The sequence below is a fragment of the Condylura cristata genome, unplaced genomic scaffold, assembly GCF_000260355.1.
Source record: "Condylura cristata isolate star-nosed mole 26May11 unplaced genomic scaffold, ConCri1.0 scaffold00004, whole genome shotgun sequence".
NCBI classification, from domain to species: Eukaryota; Metazoa; Chordata; class Mammalia; order Eulipotyphla; family Talpidae; genus Condylura; species Condylura cristata.
Window position 1 is genome coordinate 37,053,320 of NW_004567105.1, and position 24,892 is coordinate 37,078,211.

At 46.7% G+C, this 24,892-nt stretch overlaps 1 protein-coding gene across 3 annotated transcripts in view; it reads left to right on the plus strand.

The window, feature by feature from the left end:
- Nucleotides 1–24,892, plus strand: part of TMTC1 (transmembrane and tetratricopeptide repeat containing 1) — a 181,598-nt gene that overhangs the window by 87,885 nt on the left and 68,821 nt on the right. For all 3 annotated transcript variants that reach the window (XM_012720432.1, XM_012720430.1, XM_012720431.1), the window contains one exon: nucleotides 14,851–15,040. In XM_012720432.1, the coding sequence (XP_012575886.1) occupies nucleotides 14,851–15,040 (190 nt within the window). The remainder of the gene's footprint in view (nucleotides 1–14,850; nucleotides 15,041–24,892) is intronic.

Below are 24,892 nucleotides of genomic sequence, written 5' to 3' on the forward strand. Positions count from 1 at the left end.
TGGGAGTCATAGTTTCAGTGACTGGAGTAGGGGGTGGAGTCCACAACACCTAATCTCTTGCAGAGTTTGTTCAGGCCATCCCTTTCTCCTAACATATAGTATAGGGGTGTGTGTTCACAGCTCCTCAGATGTATGTCACCACACCATGCCACCTACCACGAAGGCCCCATCATCCTTTCTTCTAGTCCTTTGCCCCCCTTTCCCCGACACCCCCACCAGCCTCAGTTCTGCAGTCCAACAACTTCTAGGGTCTGATTTGTCTGTGCCTTTGCTTTGTGTCTTCATATTCCACATGCAAGCCAAGTCAGCTGGCATCAGTCTTCTCCTTGTTGCCTTCTCCTTCTGACTGACTTCAAACATTACCCCTTCCAATTCCAGTGATGATTCCAGCGACGTTGTGTATTTCAGCTCCTTAATAACTTTTCTTGGGAATATATCACTGAGATAGTGTTTAAACATTGAGATACACGGTTTTTAAATTTTTGTAGCTTTCTGTACTTTTTAACATCTGGTGAGATGTAATTAGCTCTCTGCCAGCAACAGCACCTCCCTGAATACTCTTTGGCATCTTCTGAAACACGAAAAATCTGAAGTTAAACCTCGATTTACCACCCCTTGCATGTTGGCCTGCTACAGAGACAGTACATTCCTGGTTGTTTCTATGCCAGCCCTGATCTTTGCTTTGTTTCACTCACTCACTCATGTGCTCTCATGGCAAACTTCAGTTTTCCTTGCCTTTATGTTTTTGTAGTTGGTCCTAGTTTTTTTCTGTTGTTTTCGGGCCATTTTCCATTCAAAAAGGATGCCTTTCAGTGTGATTGGCCTGTCTTGATTATGACTATTATGTCACAGTTGCTTTGGTTACTTACAATAGACTTGTGGATTAAGAACTCTTCAATAACTTCCTTGGCTAACTCTTGGAGGTAGTGCAACTCTTTTATAAATCTATGTTTCAAAATGTTGTTTAATCCTTTAATTCAGCCTGATACCTCAGCTTTTTGTTAATATTGCAAACTCCTTGTCCTTTTAAGGCATCTCACTGGCTTTCAGAATTCCCAGGTCTGTATATTTTTAGCTCATTGATAAATTGTTTCAGGTTCTGTGGCTCCTTAAATAGCTACTTTCTGCCTGTAGAGATTAACTAGTTTTGCCAGATCTGTTCTTGTGTAATGCTGGGTTTCCTTTAGCTGTGGGTTGGTTTCCCTCCAAGAGTTCTTGTCTCCTGCTCTTGAACGTCATCTTGCCTGTATCTTTAGACACAGCCTGTTCCCTGAGTTTTCCAGTCTCTTAAAGCCAGATGCACCAGCAGAGAGACAGATGGATGAGAGATAGACACACAGAAAGAGCTGAGGCTGCCCTCAAGTTACCTGCCAGTTGCTCAGTCTGTTCTCCTGTCACCAGGGAATAGTCGTCAGTCCGATGCTGGTCAGGGCAGGGTGCTGGGGTCAGGCACCTTGATGTCTGAATGCCCCCCTCCCTTGTGTGAGCCAATTTTTTCCCTGCCATGGCAAAGACAATCATTTGGCAGAATGAGAACCTGAGCATGGCCACTCGCCAGCTACAGCTTTCACTCCAAGTCCTGGGCTCTCTTCTGCACAGGGTCTGAACCCCATTTCATCCAGGCTTCTGTCCTGGCTCCAGCTCAGGGCCTGTTATTCTCAGGCAGCTCAACAGATAGGAAAGAGCAGAACAGAATATCCTAATTATTGCTCCCTTATACTCTTCCTCTCCTTTAAAAAAAATGTGTCCATTCTTGTTTCACACCTAAAAAGCATGGACTTCCAGGGACATTTCAGTGACACTTGGTATAAATGGCTGTGCGCGTCCTTCTAAGATAGCCCGTTTATATGGGCTATTTTGAGCCTACCTCCCAGGGAATGTATCTTGCTGTGCCTGCATAATGGGCTGGCCTCCTGAACTGACACCGGCTCAATTGAATTACCTCGGTCTGTTTCCTGCTTCTACTGGGTTTTTCTTTCTGGTCAGCGGAGCAGTTCAGCTATCACACTAATTACAGGTTTGTCATCCAAATGTCAACCTGTCTCATCCAGGCCCCACTTCTTGAGACACTGCACACAACTTTCAGAGCACCCTGACTTCTGTCTTGCAAGTTTTATTTCTTCCTTTGAAGTATTTCTGTACCTATTTTCCAACCTCCTGACCCCTTAGTTGGTTCCCCTGTATTCCTCCTATTTGTGATGCCAGCTGATATATTTCTTTTTCCTTCTGATTTATTTCACTGAGTATCATCCCTTCCAGTTCTATCCAGGTTGCTCCGAATGGCCTAAATATAATTTTTGATGGCTGAGTAGTATTCCATTGTGTACAGAGAGCACATCTTGATCTAGTCATCTGTTTGGGGACATTTTTTGTTGGTTTCCATATCTTGACTATTGTAAACAGTGCTGCAATAAACATAGGAGTACCGACTTCCTTTCGAATGAAAGTTTTTGTGCCCTAAATGACCCTATGGTCAGGTGAGAATTTTCAGCTTTCTCTTTCTCCACTCATTGCGTCAGTTATTAATCACAAGTATTCTTTTTAAGTCCTCATTGTTTTTGAGAGTAGCTTTCGTAAAGTTTTCCTTTGTTTGTGTTTCCTGCAACTTTGGTTCTGAGATTTCATCTCTTTCAGATGATCTGTTTCCATATTTTTAGCTAGGATGTAACACCTGTCGTTTCCTACTTAATAAACCTGAACTACCACCACCAGGCTCAGAAGGAAACTTAAGACAGTCCTGGGTGGGGGGTTGATGTGGGATGTGGGGTGAATCCCCTGCAGGACAGCAGCCTCAGCCAGCTCACTATCCATCCATCACTGTACTTCACAGTCCTGTCTACTTAGAAATGCACCATGGAAGCCTGATAAGCCATTGATTCCTTTTCTCTAGTAAACAGAAACTCAAAATGTTGATGTGAAATTCCAAATACTGCAGTTTTGTGTCTTGCAGGACATGGAACAAATTTATCTTCGATTTGCCAATCTCCTTTCTCCTTTTTACTTTTCCAAGAACCAAAAACCTCCATTTCTCAAACGTCATATGCATATGTCAATACACACACCTATACTTATGTATCTACACCACATAATCCTTTTTGAGCTGTATTTTGCATTCTGCTGTATTCTGCTCCGCCCACTTCAAAGCATGCGCTTCTATGACTTCAGTGTGCCCCCTCCCCCATGCAGCCCTGACAGTGGTCAGTTATAGGGCATTTCATCTCCCCCAAAGCAGCTTCGTGTCCATTAAGGTAACTCCCACTTCACCCCAGCCCAGTCCTGGGCAGCCACAACTGTTGTCTGTCTGCTACCTCCTTCCTGCCCTTGCTACAATGGGAACCTTTTCTAAGCTTTCCGGGCCTGCCTGCCACATGACTGTGTCTCATTCACGCTTCTCTTTTCCCATCACAGGGCCCTTCTACAGGTGTCTGCACTGTGTGTTTTCCTTTCATCCACAACTGAACATTTGGGCTGTGCCCACTCTGGGCCAACAAGAACATCCCACAGACGTTGGCATCCCCGCCTCTGCTTGGCGGTGTTTTCCTGTTCCCGTGTGTGGATTTGCTAGGATCGTGTTAGTGCTGAACTTAGCCCTCTGTGCAACTTCCAGACTGTTGACCAAAGCCCAGCATTATTTTCCTTTCTCATAAGCAGTAAGCGAGAGTTCTGGTCGTCCCACATCTTCTCCAGTGCTTGTCTTTGAACAATTATTTATTTTTTGCTTTAATTATAGAAATTCCAGTCCTGGGAAATGGCATCTCATGCTTTTGATGTATGTTTCTCTGGATGATGCTGAGTGTCTTTTCATGTGTGGGTGTTTCTGTATCTCCTCTGGAGAAATGTCTCCTGATAGCCCTCCTCCAGATTTTAATCAGGTTATTTGACTTTTTGTTGCTGAGTCCTTCACATAGTCTAGATTCAAGTCCTTGGTCAGATACATATTGTATAAACATTGTCCACCTTCCTGTAGCTTTTGTCATTTTCTTGATGGTGTCCTTTGAAGCAAAGAACAATATTTAATTCTGACGAAATCCAACTAGTAGTCTATTTTAGTTGCTGAATTGTGCTCTTGGTCTTATGTCAAGAAGGTTTTGCCTAACTCACTTTCTCTTTTGAACTGACTTTGTCAAGGTTTCTGCTTCCTTTCTTATATAAACCTTGGATTTTCTCTGTATGTTTTTATGAGGGCATGTTCCCGATCTTTTTAATTGTACTCTGATCGAGCTCATGCTAACAGCACCTTGGGCCACTTTTTGGTCTTGACCACTGGGAACATGACAAAGTAGGTCAGCCCAGAAAGGGGTGGGAGGATATGTTGTAACTCAGAGCTCGTGGATAAGAAGACCCCTCATCATGCTCCTTTCCACTTTCCCCAGGCATTCAGAGTATATTTACCTTCAGGATTTGAAGGTATTTTACCTTCAGGGCTTGAATGTGGCTAATCAATCCAGTCTGTAACTCATCAAGATTACAGATTAATTAAGTGCCATGGGTCCTCCCTGGTGGTCTGGACCTGGGTTCATCCCAGCCAGGGAGTGACCCACACAGCACAGCAGAGCTCCTCCGAGTCACCCACTGCGCCCCTCAGCAATGGATTTCAGTAGATCTGCCTGTTCTGCTCCCCCACTCTGTCTCTGGTGATCCCCCACCTCTAGCCAACGCCCAATTCTTCTACAGAAAGATAAATAAATAAAATATATATTTTTAATTAAAGTACCATGATGCTGACTTGTCCATCTTTCTGTGCTAGACTCGAGTAGTATGTTGACTGAGTCACTGCAGCCCAGGCAGAGACTGAGGGCCCCCTCTCCTCACACTGGAACCTCCACCCAGAGCAGTAATGGGATGCTTGCCTCCAACCTCTGAAGCCTGATCAGCATTTCTCCATGTGCTCAGGCCCCACCCTGCTCCCAGCCCTCTCTGTTTTCCCCTAGACATCTTGCGCTGTTCCAGACAGCCCCCAGATAGGGGTCCCTCGGTCATCATTACTTCTGTGTGCAATATCTACAAGATGGGTCTCCGTTCACCCAGGCTGCCCTAGTAAAAGCCCATACGCCGGTTGCTTACAAAAAACGGCACTTTATTCCTAGCTGCTATGGAGGCCAGGAGTCCAAGGTCAAGGTGCCAGAGGGGTCACTTTCTGCTGGGGGCTACTCAGGCTGTAGCCTCAGGTGTGGAAGGGACTCAGGAACTCTGTGGGGTCTCTTTAATAAGCAGCTCTGCCCACTCATGGGGTCTCTGTCCACATGACCTCATCTATGCCCAAAGGCCCCACCACTGGTCCCAGCATGTTAGGGGTCAAGGAAGGGGACACAGACATTCAAAACATAGAATAAAAATATAATCACCTTGACCCCCTGTGGTGGCGCAGCGGATTAAAGCACAGCACTGAGAAGCTAAAGCCACTTCAGCATGAGTTAGATCCCTGGCCCAGAGGTGACCCACAGGGCACTGCAGACCTCTCCTGACCCGCCCTCTGCTCCCCTCAGCAGTGTACGTAGTCAATCTGCCTGTTCCGCTCCCCACTCTGTCTCTGGTGAATCCTCTCACCGACCCTGCACCTCTGGCCTGTACCCCAGCTCTGTATACATAAATAAATAAATCTTTTTTAAATGTATATATACACAATCACCTCAATTTCATTTCTTCATGTCATCAAGCGCTGAGCCCACACCCAGGCAGGGTCAGTGTTGAGGTGCCTTGTGTATGTCTTCCCGACTGACCTGCAGACTGACCTGCATCCTCCCTGACCTCAGCGACTGCAGGGGCATCTCCTGCGCACCCCCAAGGAGAACTAAATAGGCTCTGTATTCATTTGTGAGCTGTGGTGGTGTTTTCTTTAAAAGAAAAAGGGAAGGGAAAAGAAAGAAAGAGCCAGAAAAAGGTCATCTCTCCCTGAGAAAAATCCAGGTGTAACTCTCTGAGCATTGAGTCCCTCCCAAGCAGTCCTTGTCAAGGTCCTCAGGTCTCTTTCACAGCCTGGGGGCTTTCACCGCCCCCATCTGCTCACCCATGACCCTAGTTCCTAGTTGAAGCTCTCCCCACCAACACTTTCAGAAAGGTCCTCTGACTGAAGACTGCTGTGCCCGCTGCAGCCTGTGCCCTGCATCTGAACTGCCCCAAAAGATGGCTTCTTCCTGACCTTTAGCTAGGACCTGGTCACTGACAGAGTGAGTGTTGTGATGGAGGTGGGGGGCTGAGGCCCAGCCTGGTAGTTTTGCAGCGTGACCCTCCTTAGGCTAGAGGGTGGTGTGTCTTTCCCCCCGGTAGGCTGGTGACCAGTTCACAGGTGTCAAAATGACAAAGGCAGGTAGGTGAGTGTTCTGTCAGTAGACTTGGGTATTCTGTCAGTAGATTTGGGTATTCTGTCAGTAGACTTGGGTATTGAACAACTTGCTCTGTGCAGAACAGCTGATCTGGGGCCCCTTAACATTATCGCACAGTCTTACTGGGCTTCCTCACAGAAGCTGACATAAAGTAAACCTCAGAGCATTGTCGAGTGAGTGAATCAGCGATGGTCTTATTCAAGGGTCATGGAGAGAACTGTGGCTGGTGAGGCTCCTTCTGAGGTGTTATCACCAGGTTCTCCTCCCAAACTCCAAAGGTGTGATTTAACCATCACTACCATCACCTCTCCCCCCGGTGTCTTGTCCAACTGTCTTCAAAAATAGGCCTCAGGGACTGTAACTCCAAAAACTCAACAGAATGTTTCCTTAAGAATGACGGGATTGAAACTGCAAAGCATCTGCTTACGTTTCCTAATTTCGTGTATGGAAACAGCACAGGCATTTGGGATTAACCTGCTCCCTTCTGTACGGTATGGAGGCCCTTAGCCAAGCGTGTCTGAGGGAATTCTCTCTGGCCCCCTCATCCCATCCTGACTCCACAGCTTGGCCCTAGCTCCTGGCACCTGGAAGGTATGAACAGTTATGGCTGTGGCTGCTGTGTATATAAATCAAAGAATTCTCTATTCCCTTCTTCATAATTGCTCCAAATTTAGATTTTATTACGTTAGACCTTTTTCTTTCACAGCTAAGAAAACATTGCTCTCGTAGGTCTAAATTCCTCCATCCGCCTCTGCTGTCGTCATCCCACTTGGAATTCTTGTAGGAACAAGAGCTAGGACAGGAGTAGCAGCAAAACATTGTGCTAAATCTGAGGGAGCCAAAAAAACCAACATGACAATTGGGGAAACTTGAGATTGGGTTTGAAAGTGGGAAGGAGTCAGAGCCAAGGCTGGATCCGGAGTAGGAATCCTGTTTGTAGAAGTCTGCAGAAATGTGATACTTGGATATTCAATCTTGTGAATTCTGAATTAAAAATAAAAATAGGGCCCTCCCTGGTGGTGCGGCGGGTTAAAGCACAGCACTAAGAAGCTAAAGCCATTTCCGCATGAGTTTGATTCCTGCCTGCCCCGGAGGTGACCACATGGCCTGGCAGACCTCTCCTGACCCCCCCGCTGCTCCCCTCAGCAGTGTACTTTGTCCATTTGCCTGTTCTGCTCCCCACTCTGTCTCTGGTGAAGCCTCTCACCCTCTGCATCTCTGGCCTGCACCCCAGTTCTATATGAATAAATAAATAAATCTTTAAAAAATAATAAAATAAAATAAAAACAGAAGCCAAGGGGAGGGCAGCTGCCTGGCAGACAGGAGCTTGCAGTGTTGAGGAGGCAGGGTTGAGCACTTCAGGCCCCTTCTGCTGCCTGGAGAGGGGCTGTCTGGACTCCGAGGGGCAGGACAGGAAGCAGTCTTTGTTTGAAGGAATAACTATAGTCTTTGTAATGGTAAATAGTTGACTTTCAAATCCGGAAAGTAGACAGTAAAGTATTTCTGGTGAGAAAACATAGAGGCCCCTCCTCAGCATCATGGTTTCATAAGAGTGACCCTGGATAAGTGTTACAGGACAGGGAGAGAGAGGCACCTCTGAACCCCCAAATTTGCCTCCTCTAAATAGCTTCTGCCACCTGCCACGCCAAGACAAGACATGTAAGACTTTAATGAAAAGGAACTTTAATACAGTGAGTAAACAGCACAAAAGACAAAGAATATAATTTCTAAATCAAACACCTGAAGTGACCCATCCCCCCTAGTGGGTGAAAGTCCACCCAAAAGGGATTGGCCCAAAGCAAGGCCTGAAAGCTGCCACAAGCCTATAGCACCTTCTGGCCGGGACCCATAGAAAAGGGTCAGAAATGGCCAGACAAGTCGGGGTCGAAAAGAGCACAATCAAAATCAATATAAACACTGCCATAGTGAACCTCTCCACGGGTCTCTCACCCACATTGCTTTCAACCAGTCCAGAGCCAAGAAATAAACACGGTTTCATCACATGCTCCCTGCTCCATGTGGCTTCCTCAAGTCCCCTTCTGGCTCTCCATCCTGCTTCCTGCTTCTTCAGATTCCTTCTCTTCCTCTGCTTTTCTCTGCTCAGCTCCACCCTCCTTCTGGGTGGGGCAGGGAACCTGGAACTTCCCCCTTTCCTGGGGACCCCCTTGTTACCTAAGGAGGTAGCCAAGTGGACAGATCTGTGCCTGCATTTCCAGATACAGGCAGAGGTTCGTGTTATGTGATGGGAAGACATCAGGGTGTGAAATAGTAAGATCAGATACAGCTCCACCTCTTCCTTCCAAAGGAGCATCTGCTTCTGCCTCTCTGTGTCTGCTTGATGGCTCCAAAGAGGCACAGAATCTTCTGTTTTGTTCTTTATGGCCTTGGGCTCTAAGCCTTTCTGGTATTTCTATTCCTCAAAGCCCCTTCCACGGGGGTTGTGTCATTACATACTCCAAACAAATGTTTACTAACTATTAAAGTTAGTACTTTAAAAAAAAAAAACCTGCAACATTTCATCGTGTTTAAAGAGAGCTGTTCAAAATGTTTGTTAGAAACAGATTTCCTGGCTCATATCTAGACATGCTGAGAGCTTGGATCAGAGCTGGGGAGAGAACAAGTACTGGCCTGCAGCCTAAGTGTTTCGGGCGGAGGGGGTGTCCCTCCTTTTGAGGCCCTCGGGGGTCCAATGTCCCATGTGGCTGTCAAGCTGTCCTTGGGGCGTTGGGAGGTCTCTCCACTACCCATGTATGATGTTCATACAAAAGTAGCTTCACACTGACTCGAGTAGTCAAGGTCATCGCACAAGTGACAGCACTTGACGGCCATTGTGTTTGCTTGGAACTGGGCGGTAAGGGAGAAATGCCAGGAGGAGGAGCGAGGAGGGGCAGAGTGGGCTCCCCTGGGTGGGGGCAGGGGCCTTCCCGCTGACCACCGGGACATTGGGAAAAGCAGGTCTGGGTCACTTACAGAGTCTCCCCCTCTTGAAGCCAGCCGCACAGCTCTTTCAGCCTACATAGTGTATTTCTGTTATGATCTTGAATCCCCAAGAAGCTGATAAAACAAAAGTAGCAGCTTTCTTTCTTTTTTGCTACTATTGAACATAAATGCAAAAATTACTTTCTGTAAGGTACGCTCACTTTAAGCTTACATGAGGGGACTCTGCTTCTTGCTGGGTGAAGCTCCGAGGAGTTCCTTCCCTGTGCAGTCCTCGCTGGCCGTGCTGTGGAGGGGGCTCCGCTGGGCAGCTGTGTGAGAGCCAAGGGCATCTGCGGTCGGTCAGGATCGCAGGCCGGTGCTTCCCAGTGAGAAGCGGCGTTTTACCCACTTCATTGCTTGTCAGTTCCTCCACTGTAAGGAAACCCCAAGGGGACACTGTATAATCGTGGGGAATTGTGTGTGAGGCCAGAAAGCCCTGTCTGTGTGCAGAGTCTGCCCTGGGCTGACTGTAAGCCTTGAACCAGGTCTCAGCCTCTGGAGGACCAGCTCCCTTCTGCAGGAATGAGCGTTCTGCACACGGGGTAGAGATTTTATTGGGAACGAATAATCCTTACATGAAAACTCTTTGTAAAATCGAAAATGCTGTGTGTGCCTTAAGGATGTTTAATGTTTTGGATGTGGTTCATTGATAGACCACAGGAGGCCTGTGTGGCATAAGTACAAGTGTGCTTGGCGGACAGTAGGCCTGGACTCGTGGAGAGGAGGTGTGTTGATTTGAAATAAAGACATTGTTTAGTGCTTCACGGAGAGAACCCCAGCGGGGTAACACAGGAATCAGGTGTTTGTTTGGGGAAAGGAATGATCGCTTCTTTCCTAGACTGCTGTTGGGGTTAGTGCTAGATATTGAGAGTCATATTTTCTGCTTTGACAGAGCTGTCGGTGAATGAGATAGTGTATTAATGGCACATTAAAAAAGGCCGGAGAGGCCCTCCCTGGTGGCGCAGCGGGTTAAAGCACAGCACTGAAAAACTGAAGCCACTTCCGCATGAGTTCGATCCCCGCCTGCCCCGGAGGTGACCACATGGCATGGCAGACCTCTCCTGACTGCCCGCTGCTCCCCTCAGCAGTGTACTTCATCGATCTGCCTGTTCTGCTTCCCGCTCTGTCTCTGGTGAATCCTCTCACCCTCCGCATCTCTGGCCTGTACCCCAGTTCTGTATGAATAAATAAATAAATCTTTAAAAAAAAAAACAAACACCCAATTTAAAAAAAAAGGCCAGAGAGACCTAATGGCATTTCAGCTTTGCTTTATGGTTTATTTGTGGTAACAAGAGTTCTTATTAGATGCTGTTTGTTTTAGTCTAGTGCAAAGTAATGCCTTATGATGAGGCTTCTATGACATGTGATCCTGGGGGTGCCTTTACAGGAATCTCCCTTACTGTTGGCAGTGGGAGGTCTAGGGGCCAGGTGGCCTTGTTGCTGAGGGGCTGCCTAAAAGAAAAAGCTCAGAGCGAATGCCAGTACATCTCAGCACCTAGCAGGCCCTTGCCCTGGGCTGGACAGGGTAAATCCTCACCATTGTCGGAATGGCAGTGAGGGCCTCCTGTCTGTAGAGGGTCATGCAGGAAGCAACTCTGGCTAGTGCTGGGGAAGGTGAAGGTCATGATCATAATAAGCCGGTTGTGCCAGCAACGACCTATCCTTGTTCCTAGGGCTGGTTTGGCTGCAGAGATCATGGGGGAGCAGAGCATCACAGGTAACTCAGGCATTGGGAGGATGCGCTGGCTGCACAGGGCCAGGCTAGATCTCGAGACCCCAGCAGGTAACCCGGGCATCAGATGACTGGCCTTGCATAGGGCTTTGCATAGGGTACTCGCCCCTGGAGGACACAGTGTGTGCAGAGGACATGACCTGGGTTTGTGCAACAATGAGGGTCAGCAGGTGAAAGAAGCAGAGGCTCCCGAGAGGAGAGACATGTTAAGATCCAGCACGCGAGGGTTCTGTCTCAGCATCTTTCTCCTGGCTTTCTGGTCTGTAGCTGCATTTTGCCAGCGAGATACTCCTTTCGCTTCCCTCCTGCCCTCATGGCAGAAAATCAGTCAATAATTCGTTTGGGTTCTGCTCCCACTTTATAAAAGGAGAACCTGGCAGGGCAAAATTGTTGGACAGATTATTTCATTTCTGAAATTTACCAAAATAAGCAAGATGATTAGTTTGAAATGCATGGTCAGTGAGTCAAAAAGAAATGCGTGTGCTGCCTAGCCCAGCGAGCTCTGCTGCCCCCTAAAACGTCATTCACTTTTGGCATGATTCCACGGAGCTTCTTTCTGCTGAAATGTGCACAAATTTCCAGCGCTGTCTTGGTGTCTGAAATAGTATTTAACTGCTCAGCGGCAACAGCCATCTAAATCCCCAAGCCGGAGAGAACAGTGATGGGTCTGAGTTTCTGGACACTGTATGTATGAAAGTGGCTTAGTTGATTGCTGTCACCTCTTTGGTGTCCCGAGGAGAGGAGTTGTGCTGCCCATTACCTGCTAAGCCCAGTTTCTCTTAAAGTCACAGGAGCATTTAAAAACCAGAAGTAACTACACTGACTTGGCTTTTTTGTCCAAAAGGCATCTCAGGAATAGAAAGTAAACAAACAACCTGCAGGTGAGACCTAAAAGTGAGCTTAAACAGAAAACGAAAACTTTTGCAGTGTTTGCATCTATTCCCAGGTCAAGCTGGCCTCCCTGGTGGCCTAGGGTTGAGTCTCAGGCATTCACTGACAGCCACTCCCTGGCTCCATCCCCAGCCAGGGAACTGAGCACAGAGCTCAGCGACCTCTCCTGTCTCCCTTGCTGCTCCCCTCAGCAGTGGATTTCAGTGGATCTGCCTGTTCTGTTCCCCACTGTCTCTGGTGAATTCTCTCACCACCCCAGTGTCCCCCCTGCCCTGCACCTCTGGCCTGTATCCCAGTTCTTCCATGAAAAACAAAAAAAAATTGCAGGCCAAGTTGCAGTTCACCATGTGATTGAAAAGAATTGCTCTTGCAAATCTGTAGGCTTGGGCCAAGAGTTTAAAAATAATGATTTTTATGAAGGAAAAGAGCCAACAAAAGCAGAGTGTGGCACAGAGCCTCCCGACGTGTTGCCCAGCCCAGCACTCGTAAGTGGGGTCAGTGTTTCTCACTCACCCCCTCTCCCTGTGCCCACTCTAGTGTAGGAAGCACACCCTAGGCCTTGATGCATTTCAGTGTGTTTCCAAGGGAAGACGACCTTTGAAAAATGTAGCCATGGGCCCTCCCTGATAGCACAGTGGGTTAAAGTGTAGCACTGCAAGCAAGCCGGAGCCACTGTAGTACAAATCTGATCCCCGTCCCGGAGGTGACCCACATGGCGCTGACATGCCCGCTGCTCCCCTCAGCAGTATACTTCATCCATCTGCCTGTTCTGCTCCCCACGATGTCTCTGGTGAATCCTCTCACCGCCCCTGCACCTCTGGCTGTACCCCAGTTCTGAATGCATAAATAGATAAATCTTTAAAAAAGAAACTGTAGCCAGGACTGTGATATGACTGTGCCTGGCACGCTTGTCCCTGTGGTGACACTGACTCCAGTGCCTCATCTGCTGGTTACAGGAAGGGCCGGGTCAGAGTCAAGGTCATGGTTTTTTAGAACAAGATGACATCACAGTTGAGGAGTGCTGACTTGGGTGGACACCCGGAAGCCAACCCCCTTTTCTGCAATGTTCTAATTAATGAAGAAGGTGTGGGCAGCAGACTTGGCCTGACCCATTTGTTGCCATTGTTTTCTTTTATTTCCGTGCTTTCTAGAATGACTTTTCTAATTATAACAGCCATTTCTAATTGTTGTCTCTCTTGCTTGTGAAGGAGAGGTCCTGTTTTAAAAATGATTTTTAAGAGCTGGGATCGAACTGAGAGTGACAGCCGCGGTATTTTCCGTCTAAGTGTCATGTTCTTTCTAGAAGACATGTCACACTTTTAGCCTGGTAGCTCGGGAGCTCTGCAGCAACAGCCCTCGGGGTCCATCCTGTCCTCTCCTGAGAAGTTGTATACAGGCCCAGGCCTAAAGAGATAAGGCTTTTAACTGAGGTTTGTTTTAATTTAGGCTCGGTGACACTCCAGCAGGCGCTGTGCTGGGTGCATGGTAATCAATAAAATGGCGATTTGGTTAGAGGTAGCAGAGAGGAAAGTGCTGGAAGACCCACTGAAGCATCCTCAGGCCTTCCACACATTTCCACCAGTAACCACTGACTAGTGACCCAATGTTTCTCGTTGGAAGCAGTGTAGAAACCATCAGACCTTGTCCCTGTGACCCTAAGACTCTGGCCAAGGGAAACTGTCTTGCACACTCTGTTGCTGCTGTCTAACCTGTCCAGCTGCTCCCACTGGACCTCTCAGCTTCCTTCCTGGATGACCTTCTCCCTGAGGGTTTACTCCCATGCAGAGCATCAAAGATAAGCACGCCGGACATTAAAGCCATGAGACGGTCTGAAATGTAATGAAATTTAAGGTTAATGATGAAGATTTAAATACTCCTGGCAGGAGGTGAAAGGCTACATACCTTCTGATATGTGCAGAGGAGACAGGCATGGTGAGAGGAGAAAGATGGGGTACGAGGCTGGGAAGTGGAAGCTCACTGGGCTTGCTGGCTGGCTGGTCTGGAAGTCCATCCTTCCTGAGGATTCCCCGGGAAAGGAACGCTGTCACTCGGAACAAACACCTCTCAGTCTCCATGTAACTGCGTTAAGGCTGTAGGTCAGGGTCCTGTTCCAGGTGTTCTAGAAAAGGCAGGGAAGCTCCTGATGACCTTTCTTAGGCAGGCATTAGAATAGGGGGCTCTGGAGGTCCTCCTCGGGCCCCTAGCTCTCTGTTTCTAGAAGTGGGCTGGGGCTTTGCCAGTTCCCTGGAGTCAAGCCCAAGTCTTCTGCTTCTCAAAGGTCTGGACCAACTCAATGAACACATTGTGTAGAGAGAGCAAATTTAAGTCACTTGTTCTTCTCCCCCAGAAGGAACAGATTGGTCAGCAGGCCAGGCTCTCCTCCCTAGTACTCCCACTCAGCCAGACTCCCCAGTCTCACCTCCAGTCCCATTCCCATCTACCCACCTAAGCTCTGCCTCCTGGTGCTTGTGAGTGGGGACAGCTGTGGAGACTACCCAAAAGTCCCACCGCCCTACCGCCCTGTGTAAATGAGACTATCTCCCCGCTGTGGACACAGTGACCTGTGGGAGTAATTTATGGTGGGCCACTTGGTCATGAAAATGGTTAAACATATCCTGGGCCACTGTTGGACTCTGGGCTCTTTGAAAGGGGCAGCGAGCTGTCACCTGTCCAGCATGGTATTTCTGCCCTCTGGTTTACCTGACACCTCCTTCAGGGTATTTATCTCAGCTTGTTGCGTCTTTATTTGCATGGTGGTGAAAACCATCTTGTTCTTCGTGGAATGGCCGGCTCCGGCCCATAGTCCAGACGTTGGCCTGTGGAGACAAGGGAAGGCCTGCGCGAATGGGCATCCTGCAGGGCCCGTCTGTGCCAGCAGCAGTGGTGTATGAGTAGCCAAGGCTCATGGGCTCTCTCTCTCACCAGATTCCTCACCTACTCCTACCTCTTGGCTTTCAACATGTGGCTGCTGCTGGCGCCCATCACCCTGTGCTACGACTGGCAGGTTGGCAGCATCCCGCTGGTGGAGACTGTCTGGGATGTGCGCAACCTGGCCACTGTGCTGCTGGCCCTGGCCATGACCTCACTGGGCCTTCACTGCCTGGCAGCCTTCAAGGTAAGCTGCTGACTACGGAGCTTGGGGAATTTTTTTTTTAGTATGCCAAAATTTCTTTCCATTCAGATGCATCTGGGCTTACTTTTTAATGTGTTATTTTTCATTGAGTTCATGTTGGTTTACAACATTATATATGATTTAGAGGTATAGGTTCAAACCCCTTCAGATTATGGGTGGTTAGATACTGGATCTGAGGTGACTGTTTCTCCAATTAAAAAAAAAAAAGCAAAGAAGATATATAGCTGGAAAAAAATTATTAATCATGCAACCATACTAGAAATGATTGTTACAGGGCAGGGAGAGAGGGGCACACTTGGACCCCCAAATCTGCCTGCTCTAAATAGGTTCTGCCATCTCCCGCATCAATACATGAGAGCTTTAATGGAAAGGGACTTTAATAAAATGAGTGTACAACACAGAACACAAAGAATATAATTTCTAAATCAAACACCTGAAGTTACCCATTCCCTCATAGGCAAAAGTCCACCCAGAAGGGATTGACCCAAGCAAGGCCTGAAAGCCCGCCACAAGACTAAAGCACCTTCTGGCCAAGATCCATAGAAAAGGGTCAGACAGGACCAGACAAGTCTGGGAGATAAAGAGCACAATCAAAAAAGATAAAACCTGCCATAGTGAAACTCCTCACTGGTCTCTCACCCACATCCATTTCAACCAGCGCAGGGCCAAGAAACAAGCACAGCTTTTTCATCACATGCTCTCTGCTCCATGTGGCTTCCTCAGGTCTCCTCTGGCTCTCCATCCTGCTTCCTACTTCTTCAGATTCCTTCTCCTCTCTTTTTTTTTCTCTGCTCAGCTCCACCCTCCTTCTGGGTGAGTCAGGGAACCTGGAACTTCCCCTTTTCCTGGGGACCACCCTGTTATATGATGAAAGTAACAGGGTGAGCTTAAATTCCCCTGAGACATGATGGAACTGTCTGCTTAGGCAAAACTGCTACCACATTGGAGAAAATGGTTCCTGAGGGGCTTCATTGAGCTCCCCTCCCCCCAGATCTGGTGTTCAAAACCCACCGGCCTTGAAATCAGGCTGATGGCTGATTTGGTTGGGAGAGTAACAGAGCGGGTGGACGTAGGAAGCATTTGGAAGGGCCGAACTAATGCACTCTCCTGCTTCTAGCATTGACTGCTAATGCTGTGTGCACCTGGGACTCCCCGGGAGCCCAAACAAAACTGAAAGCCCAGGAGACTTAATTATTTGCTGCAAATGTGAACGAATCCTTCAACCCTTGCTCAGGTTGGGTGGCAGAGGGAGGGAACTTCGCTAGTCTGATTCGTCATGGCTAACCTCTCTTCCCATCTCTGGGTATGGGAACCTAAGAGAGACCCCCAAGATCCAGACCAAACTCTGAGTTATACTTCAACTACAGAGAAACAGATTCTTCCACTTGAGTCCAGGCAGGTTCATCCTTTATTATTAAGGTGAGAGAAGCAGCATTTCTTAGAAGTACAAAATAAAGTACAATGTGTAGCATAGAATGCATAGTTTTTAATTATATTATCAGGCATTTAATGAAAAGGGGCTGTAATTCAAGCTCAGAGGAAAAATAGTCAATAGAAAATGGAATAGAATTACAATTTCAGAACTAAATCCAGACTCACATGATCAATTAATTCCTGCATAGTTCCCAAGGTAGTTCCATGGGGAATAGATAGTCTCTTAAATAGAAGGGATTGGATTCATGGAATAGCTGGGAGGAAAAAATATACACTTGGACTGAACACTTAGAAATTAAATGTAGGTGGATCATGATCCTAAATAAAACATGAAAGTAACACCAAAAGTTCTATAAGAGATAAGGAGAAAATCTTTGTGAACTTTGGTTTCTTAGGTAGAACACAAAGTATATATTTTCCAAGATAAAGTTGTTAAACTGGATATCATCTGATTTTAAATTTTACTCATTAGAAATAATGTTAGCTCAATCAGGAGGCAAGTAACAGAAAAAGTACTTGTAAAAGGAATATATTTGAAGGACTTTTACCTGGGATATTTAAAACGCTCTTAGCACTCAATAAGACAACTCATTAAATATGAACAAGAGATTCAAATAGACAATTCAGAAAAAATCTACAAAGATGAAAAAACACAAACTTTATTAATCTACAAAGGTTCATTTTAAGAAGATTTAATTTTAAGTTGTGCAGTATCATTAGTCATTAGGAAAATTCAAATTAATGCCATGATTGCTACTTGCCCATTAGACAGAGTATAATTAAAAAGACTCACAATACTTAGTATTGATTGAAATGGGGGGTAACTGGAATCCTCATACTTTGCTGGTTGGAATGAAAATGACTCAGCCATGTTGGAAGAAATCAACAGTTTCTTTAAAAGTTAAATACAAAGGCCCTGGTGATGCAGCGAGTTAAAGCACAGCACTAAGAAGATAAAGCCACTTCAGTATGAGTTCAATCTCCACCCTGGAGGTGACCCACCTGGCAGAGCAGACCGCTCCTGGCCTGCCCGCTGCTCCCCTCAGCAGTGTACTTCATCAGACCTATTTTGCTCCCCACTCTGTCTCTGCTAAGTCCTTTCATCACCCCTACACCTCTGGCCTGTACCCCAGTTCTGTATGCATAAATAAATAAAAATTAAAAAAAAAAGTTAAACACAAAAACAAGCAATTCTGTGTCTCAATACAGGTAGACCTCAGACAAAAGGAATTAGTTCCAGACCACCATAATAGAGCAAGTGTTGTAATAAAGCAAGACTTGGGAGTTTGGGGGTTTCTGTGTGTATAAAAGATATGTCTATTCTCTACTGTTGGCTGTAAAGTGTGCATGATGTCTAAAAAAGAGTATATGCACCTTAGTTAAATGTGAACAGAAAATGAAGCCAGCAGATACTGTTGGAAAAATAGCTTCAAAAATAGACTTGAGGGATGAGGAGTTGCTACCAACCTCCACTTTGTAAGAAATGCAGTATTTGTGACACACCCTAAAACCAGGCATGCCGGTATCCACTAAAGACAGATGGACACTTGCATCCACATGAAAGTTTTGTCTGTAAATATTCATCAAAGCTTTACTTATGGTCACTGAAACACGTAAACAACAAAGTGAGCTCAGTTTGTAAATGGAAAACCTTAATAAGTTATCCAGAAACTTATTTTTTCAATTAATTTATTTTTAATTTGGGTAATTTTGGAAAACCCCACCATGAGTTATCACTGAAGTGCACCCACCTTCATAGTCCATTGTGCTGCCCTCTCTCTTTGTTCTGACCTCTCCTGCTCTTCTGCCCAACCCTGGTACCTTGGTTCTGTCGTCATATCTCCAGGGTTAGTTTTTAAGCTTGTCTTTATCTGACTCTTAGTTTAGTTACTTTATATTTCTCCTATTGGGAACACCACCTGGTCACTTTCTCCTTCTGACTTATTTCACTGAGCATTATCCCTACAAGCTCCATCCATGTTGCCCTCAGTGGCATGAGTTTATCTTTTTTGATGGCTGAGGAATATTCCATTGTATGTATATATCACATCTTCTTGATCCACTCATCTCTTTTGGGGAACTTAATTCCATAATTGAGGTATAGTAAAGAACACTGCCTGCAATAAGCATGGGAGTGCAAGTTTCCTTTTGAATTAGTGTTTGTTAATTTTTGGAGGAGAAATGGGAGTGCATTACTAGGTCAAATGGCAGATCCATGTTTAATGTTTTGAACACCTCCACATAGCTTTGCACAAGGGCTGGGCCAGTCTGTGTTCTCCCCAGTAATATACGCGGGGTCCTTTTTCTCCCCATCCTCACCAACCCTTGTTGTCTCTGGTCAAACAGTATATTAATATTACTGTAAATTGCTCATTTAAATTCTAACTTGCTCAATTCTTCATTCAAGTCAAACAGTATATTAATATTACTGTAAATTGCTCATTTAAATTCTAACTTGCTCAATTCTTCATTCTTTTCATGACTGAATAATATTCATTTGAGTGTGCATATGGGGTGTGTGTGTGTATATATATAGATATTTGTTTATCTATCCATTTTTGATGAACATTCAAGTTATTTCTACTTCTCAGTTATCATGAGTTATGCTCCTGTAAACTTCACTGTATGGATATATGTTTTCATGTCTCTAGGTGTATACCTAGGAGTGTAATTCCTGAGTCACGTGGTAATTCTATGCTCAGGTTTTTGAGGAACTATTTCCCCCAATATCACCAGGAATGTACAAGTGTTCATAGTTCTCTGCATCTCTTCCACACTCTTTAATTTGTATTACTTTGTGTAGCACCACCCTCCTGGGTATAGAGAGCTATCTCATTGCATGAGTATGAGTCCAGCTTCCTTCTTTTGCCTGTGGTTGTCCAGTTGCCTCTGCCTCATTTACTTGTTAAAAAAAAAGGTATTGTTTCCCAGCAAGCACCTTTCTTATTTATTTATTTTTAAGATTTTATTTATTTATTCATACAGAACTGGGATACAGGCCAGAGGTTTAGGAGTGGTGAGAGGATTCACCAGAGACAGAGTGGGGAGCAGAACAGGCAGATTGATGAAGTACACTGCTGAGGGGAACAACAGGCGAGACAGGAGAGGTCTGCCGCTCCATGTGGGTCATCTCTGGGGCGGGGATCTATCTCGCACTGAAGAGAACATGGCTTGGCTTAACTTCACAGTGCAGCACTCCAACCTGCTGCGCCACCAGGGAGGGCCCAGCACCTTTTTAAAAAAGCAATCTTCCCTTTAATTTTTCTGTAAATCAATTTTATAAGTAGCAACGATATGAGTAACTGTCTTCAGAAACACTCCAGCAAGCCAAGGTCTTACAGGAACTTAAGGTCACCTTTCTCCTTCATGCTAGGCCTCTAATAACTCCCCTTTAATGCAGGCCCCTCCGCTTTTTACCTTCCTCTCTCTTTTTACATTTTCTTCCCTATACTTCCTGTTTCTACAATGTTCTATAATTGGATAGTTTTGTGAAATGTCTATTTTCACCAGGAGCTTGCCACAGCCAATATCTATTACCTACTTTTTGTTTGTATTGAGTACCTACCTATTACCTAAATGAATAATGCCATAAAAAGGTGATGACTTCGTTCAATTAGATTTTGCTATACTGAGAACCCTCCTCCCTTGTTAAGTAGCCTCTCTACATTCTAGAAAAGGACCCCATTCAATAGCAGTTTAAAATTGTTTGGGGATCAGTATGAGTTTGTCATATTAGAACCTAGTCTTCGCCCATGAATCAACATGACTGCGCTGCAGTAACTGATTTGTAGGCACAGATGTGAGGGAGCACCAGCGTGGAGGGTCAGCAAGGGTTTCTTTCTGTCTGTCTCTCTAGCTGAGGGCAATGCCAAGTCCATAGGCTCTCACCTCGGACAGGGGTGTTCCTCGTGGTGGACCGTGTCATGGCAGCAGACCCCCACACAGCCAGGCTTTGCCTCCCCGGATCATTCTGGATAACGTGATGAGTGAGCAGAAACTTCCCCTTTGGAAGGCTGTTAATTCCTTCCTTCCCACAGAATTTGTTTCATGATCACTTTAACACACAGCGAATAAGTTAGCAGAGCATTCCACTGCGTTGATCTAAGCTCCAACTCCTCTTGATGGCTTTCATTGTGACGATATTTTGCAAACAGTGACTAAAGCCCCTGATGGTTCCTGGAGGCTACAAGGACTTTACACATTCCCTTCTTGAGAGTTTGGAGATTGAGTTTTGGCAGCCAGCATGTGCTTCTGCAGTCTGGCTCTCACTCTGTTCTGCATCTGCTGGATCCTTGGAATCTGCTGAAATCAGTCTTCACAAGTCTCCTGCTCTTGGACACCTCTTTTAGTGGGGAGAACCCTGGTTTTCTGTGATAATTAGTTTTGGGAAAATGAATTGAAGGACTCTGATGGCAGACTGTATGATTAAGTTTGTACAAAATAGAGGTCCTGGTTTGTGGACATTCTTCTGTGAAAAACAGCCATGGAGGAAACATTTGCAATAACGTTAGCAACATAAATACAGCTATGCCTGCCTTGCATTCATTCCCAATGCATTCTCATCCACAGTGTTGGGTTGAACTAATTGTATTTCCCTTTATGATGACCTTGAATGTTGGGGTCACAAGGCCATATCACACATTATCAGGAAAAACTCATTGGATGAATAATCATAGACATTGGGTCCAAGGAGTCATAGAAAATGTTTTGGTTTTGCTTTCGACTGATTTGCAGTCAAACAAAAGCCACCATGGCTTATATTCAGGGTGAATATTCCTCTCCCGCCTCTCTGTGTTCGCCTTCCATCCTTGGTTTTGTTGAGTTCCTGCAAGTGCTGGGATTAGGGCTTACCCGGCTGGGGCTTAAACACCAACACATCATACACACTGCATGTTGATTCCGGCTGTGAGGAGGTCTGTAGAGACATGAAAGAGAGAAGGAGAGGAGAGGTCTGTTTGGGGAGATCAGTTCTACAGTGGGGGACGCCTGGCCAAAGACCTGGGGCAGAAAAGGGCTGGGTGCTCGCAAACCTTTATCTCCATACTGCAGAAAGGAAGCTGATGGGCTGGCGAAGCATGTGGATTTTAAAGCCGCAGGAAGAGATGTGCAGGAGGTGATGGGGCGTGCACACATGCACACACATGGGTGTGAGCGGGGTGGCCTTTCCCCAGGGCTACCCGACCTCCCCTTGCTGCTGCCGCTGCTCCCCCTGGCCGCCAGCTCTGTGGACAGCTGGGTGGGTTTGTCTGTTTTCCTTCCGATGGGTCCAAGCTTTGTGGGGAGGAGCGGGGGAAGGGAGCACTGATTCCGACCCGATAATGACCACAGGTGCTCTCAGTGTGTCTGTGGAGCGTGAGAGGAACTCGCTGAAGTAAAGAGCAGCACGAGATTTCCCAGTGGGCCTTCAAGGCACACAGATCCCTGTGGTCCAGCTTCATCTTACTAGAGACTTCCTCCCTCCCTCCCTCCCTTCCTTCCTTCTTCCTTCCTTCCATCCGTCCTTCCTTCCTTCCATCTTGTCATCATCCAGGGCCTCGTAGGGGGGCATCTTATCCCTGTTGAATTCTCACTTATTTAACTTTTTATTAATATTTTAATAATTGACTTTACAGAGCTACAAATTAGCACATGGAATTAACTCACTAATACATAAAGCAGCAGCTGTGTTTCCCAGCCCCTGCACCCCACTCTCCTTTGAACACTGGTTCTTGTACATTTTTGTTGTTGTTATCGAAAACAACAGAGTAAGATTCCCCTTTACAAGTCAGGCTGAGACCCTTCCGTGTGGACGGCTCTTCCGGGCCACGTCCTGTGGGCAGCTGTTCCTGTAGCTCCTGGCGGGACTGAGTGGGAAGATCAGGGGCTAGAACTTAAGGGTTTCCTCAAACCAGAAATAGCAGGGTGAATTTAGAGATGTTTCTACTTGTCCTGTTTTGACAGTGTAAGAGATTTCAGGCCTCCAGGCGGAGTTGTTGACTTGCCACAGAAGTTCTTGTTTGGCATCTTCGAGAATCTAAATGTAGAGTTTGCCTTCTTCTGGATCACCCCTTCATTGCCTCCACCTTGGTTTCACACTTTCTCTACCAAGGATACATTTGAGCTCATATTCCCTAATGTCAAGAACAGTCTGGAAATTCACAGGCAGAGAGATTTCTGAATGATGAATTTGTAAGTGAACTGATTGGCTCTCCCTTTTCCTGGTGAGGATAACAACGTGGCTGGAGTGTGTGCACCAGAGAACCGTGGGCTATAGACATGTTTGGGCCTCTTTCTGGCTCTCACAGACCACACACGTCCGACTGTTGACTGTGGTGAACTCTCTGGAATGGCGCCAGGCCAATCTGGGCAGCTAGGAGGAGTTAACACCATCATCCTGCTCTTTATAGTTTCTCGTGACCTCCCATGTGGTTCCCCTGCATGGTAGAGGAAATGCCCCTCACTTATATTTCAGGGGGACTTCTTGCTGCTTTATTACAGCCCCACAGGTCAAGAAGAGATTTTAAGGCATTTTTTTTTTTTTTACCTTTCCTAATTTTGCAATACTGGTAAAACCTGAGGGAAAAGGTGGGGGGAGCTGTTGATACCCAACTTCCCTAGTAATAACCTTGGTCTTAAGGTGTCTTCTGAGAGTGGACACTTGGGCACCCCACTTTGTCCCCATCTCATCTATTCACTCATCGTCTTCCACATCACGTAAACCAACACAAGTCTTTAATCCGCCTCTGGTTGCTGAAATAGAAGCCACATCTTGGTCTTCCCAGGGACCAGTGTCCTGCACCAGTGGAGATGAGGCACTGGTCCATGCATCCAAGGCCTCTGCCTTCTGCCCGGTCTTGCTCCTGGCCAGTCCTCATGCTGTGCTGCACATAACTCCTTGGACATACGATACCTGGTGCACAAGAGTGTCTCCCCTTTACAACCCTGCACATCTCAACAAGGAGACGAGGTTAGGATGAGAGTGACTGTTGGAAGGTGATTGCGTATTGACATTCTTCCCTCTTTCCAAAAGGATTTTCAGTGGCTTACAGGAATAATTACAGCCCTGTGGGGTCAGCTGAGACATGCCAGCTGCTTTGGGGTGGTGAGCCAGCGAGTAGGTGGCCAAGGTACACTGGCCCAGCTCTCAGGGCCACTCCCCTCCCTCACTGTGCATGTTATTGGTGCCTGGTCCAGAGCCACGGCTCACTGTGCCCCCAACTCTTGAACCTGCTTTCAAACTCAGGAAATCATTCCTCATATAGCCCAGCCTGTGACCAGCTAATGCATTATTGTGGCATGTAGGTCTTTCTGGAATGACTCACATTCCGGAGCAGCCATCATGAAACCTGGTAAAATGAGCACTGTTTTACTACACCAAATGGTAAAATCAAACTGCGCTCAGGGAGGGAAGACTGCAGAGGGCTGCTGAATTTTCCTTCTGACCGCCATGTCCTCATGCACCGGGCTCTCCTTCCCTTCTCTGTCCTCAACTCACGAACCCCCTCACTTGGTCACAGGTCCAGCTTTCTAGGTCACACTCATCGCACAGGCTGGGTCCCGCTCTGGGGTCACTGATAGAAGTGACTGGCTCCTGGCATGGCCACTGTGTCCCAGTGTCATAGCAACAGCCATTGTCCAGGGTCCTCTCTGTCTCTGGCCCAGCTGGCCCAGCCACTTCCTCCTGCTCCCCATGGCTTCCCACCCGTCACCTGCCCATCCTGGGTGATGATGTGGTTTTGGAAAACAGACAGGTGGATTTGTACCTTGTTTAAGAATGGAACATCATACAGATCCCCTGCTCTGCTTTCACATGCTCCTGCATCCCTGCCTCGCTGTATGTGATTCAAGTTGTCGCTTAAGTTCTCTCTAGCTCATTTGGGGGTGAACTTTAAGTTCATGAGCCCAGGGGCAGGCACAGGGTATGCAGAAATAAGACCCCCTACCCCTCGCCCCGGGTCTCCCTGCTGGGAGGGAGCTTGCTGAACGGGGGAGCCATAGGCTATTACCTGAATCAAAGACCACCTCTACCCTGGGCTGCTGTGCACCCCCCCTGGCCCAGCCTCGTTCCTGCGCATGATGGAGCTGTGAGGCTGAACTAGGACAGCAGACACCCACATGGCAGCCCTGAGGGGAGCCAGGGTCCCTGCAGCATCCTGCTGCCATGGTCTTGCACCCTTCACCACCCTCAAGACAGTGTCACAGCTAAATCCAGGAGCACAGTAGGGCTCCTGTCTATTTTGCACAAATAACTAATCTTTAAAAAATCATCCAATGGATTGTTTTTTACATTCTCCATATTTCATTTTATAATCCTGCTTGACACAATCAAAAATATTTGTGATGCTACTGATGTCAATCCTGCCCCCACCCTGGCCTCCCCAGGTGTTGTGCTAGTAAACTAAGATGCTGAAGCTTATTTGG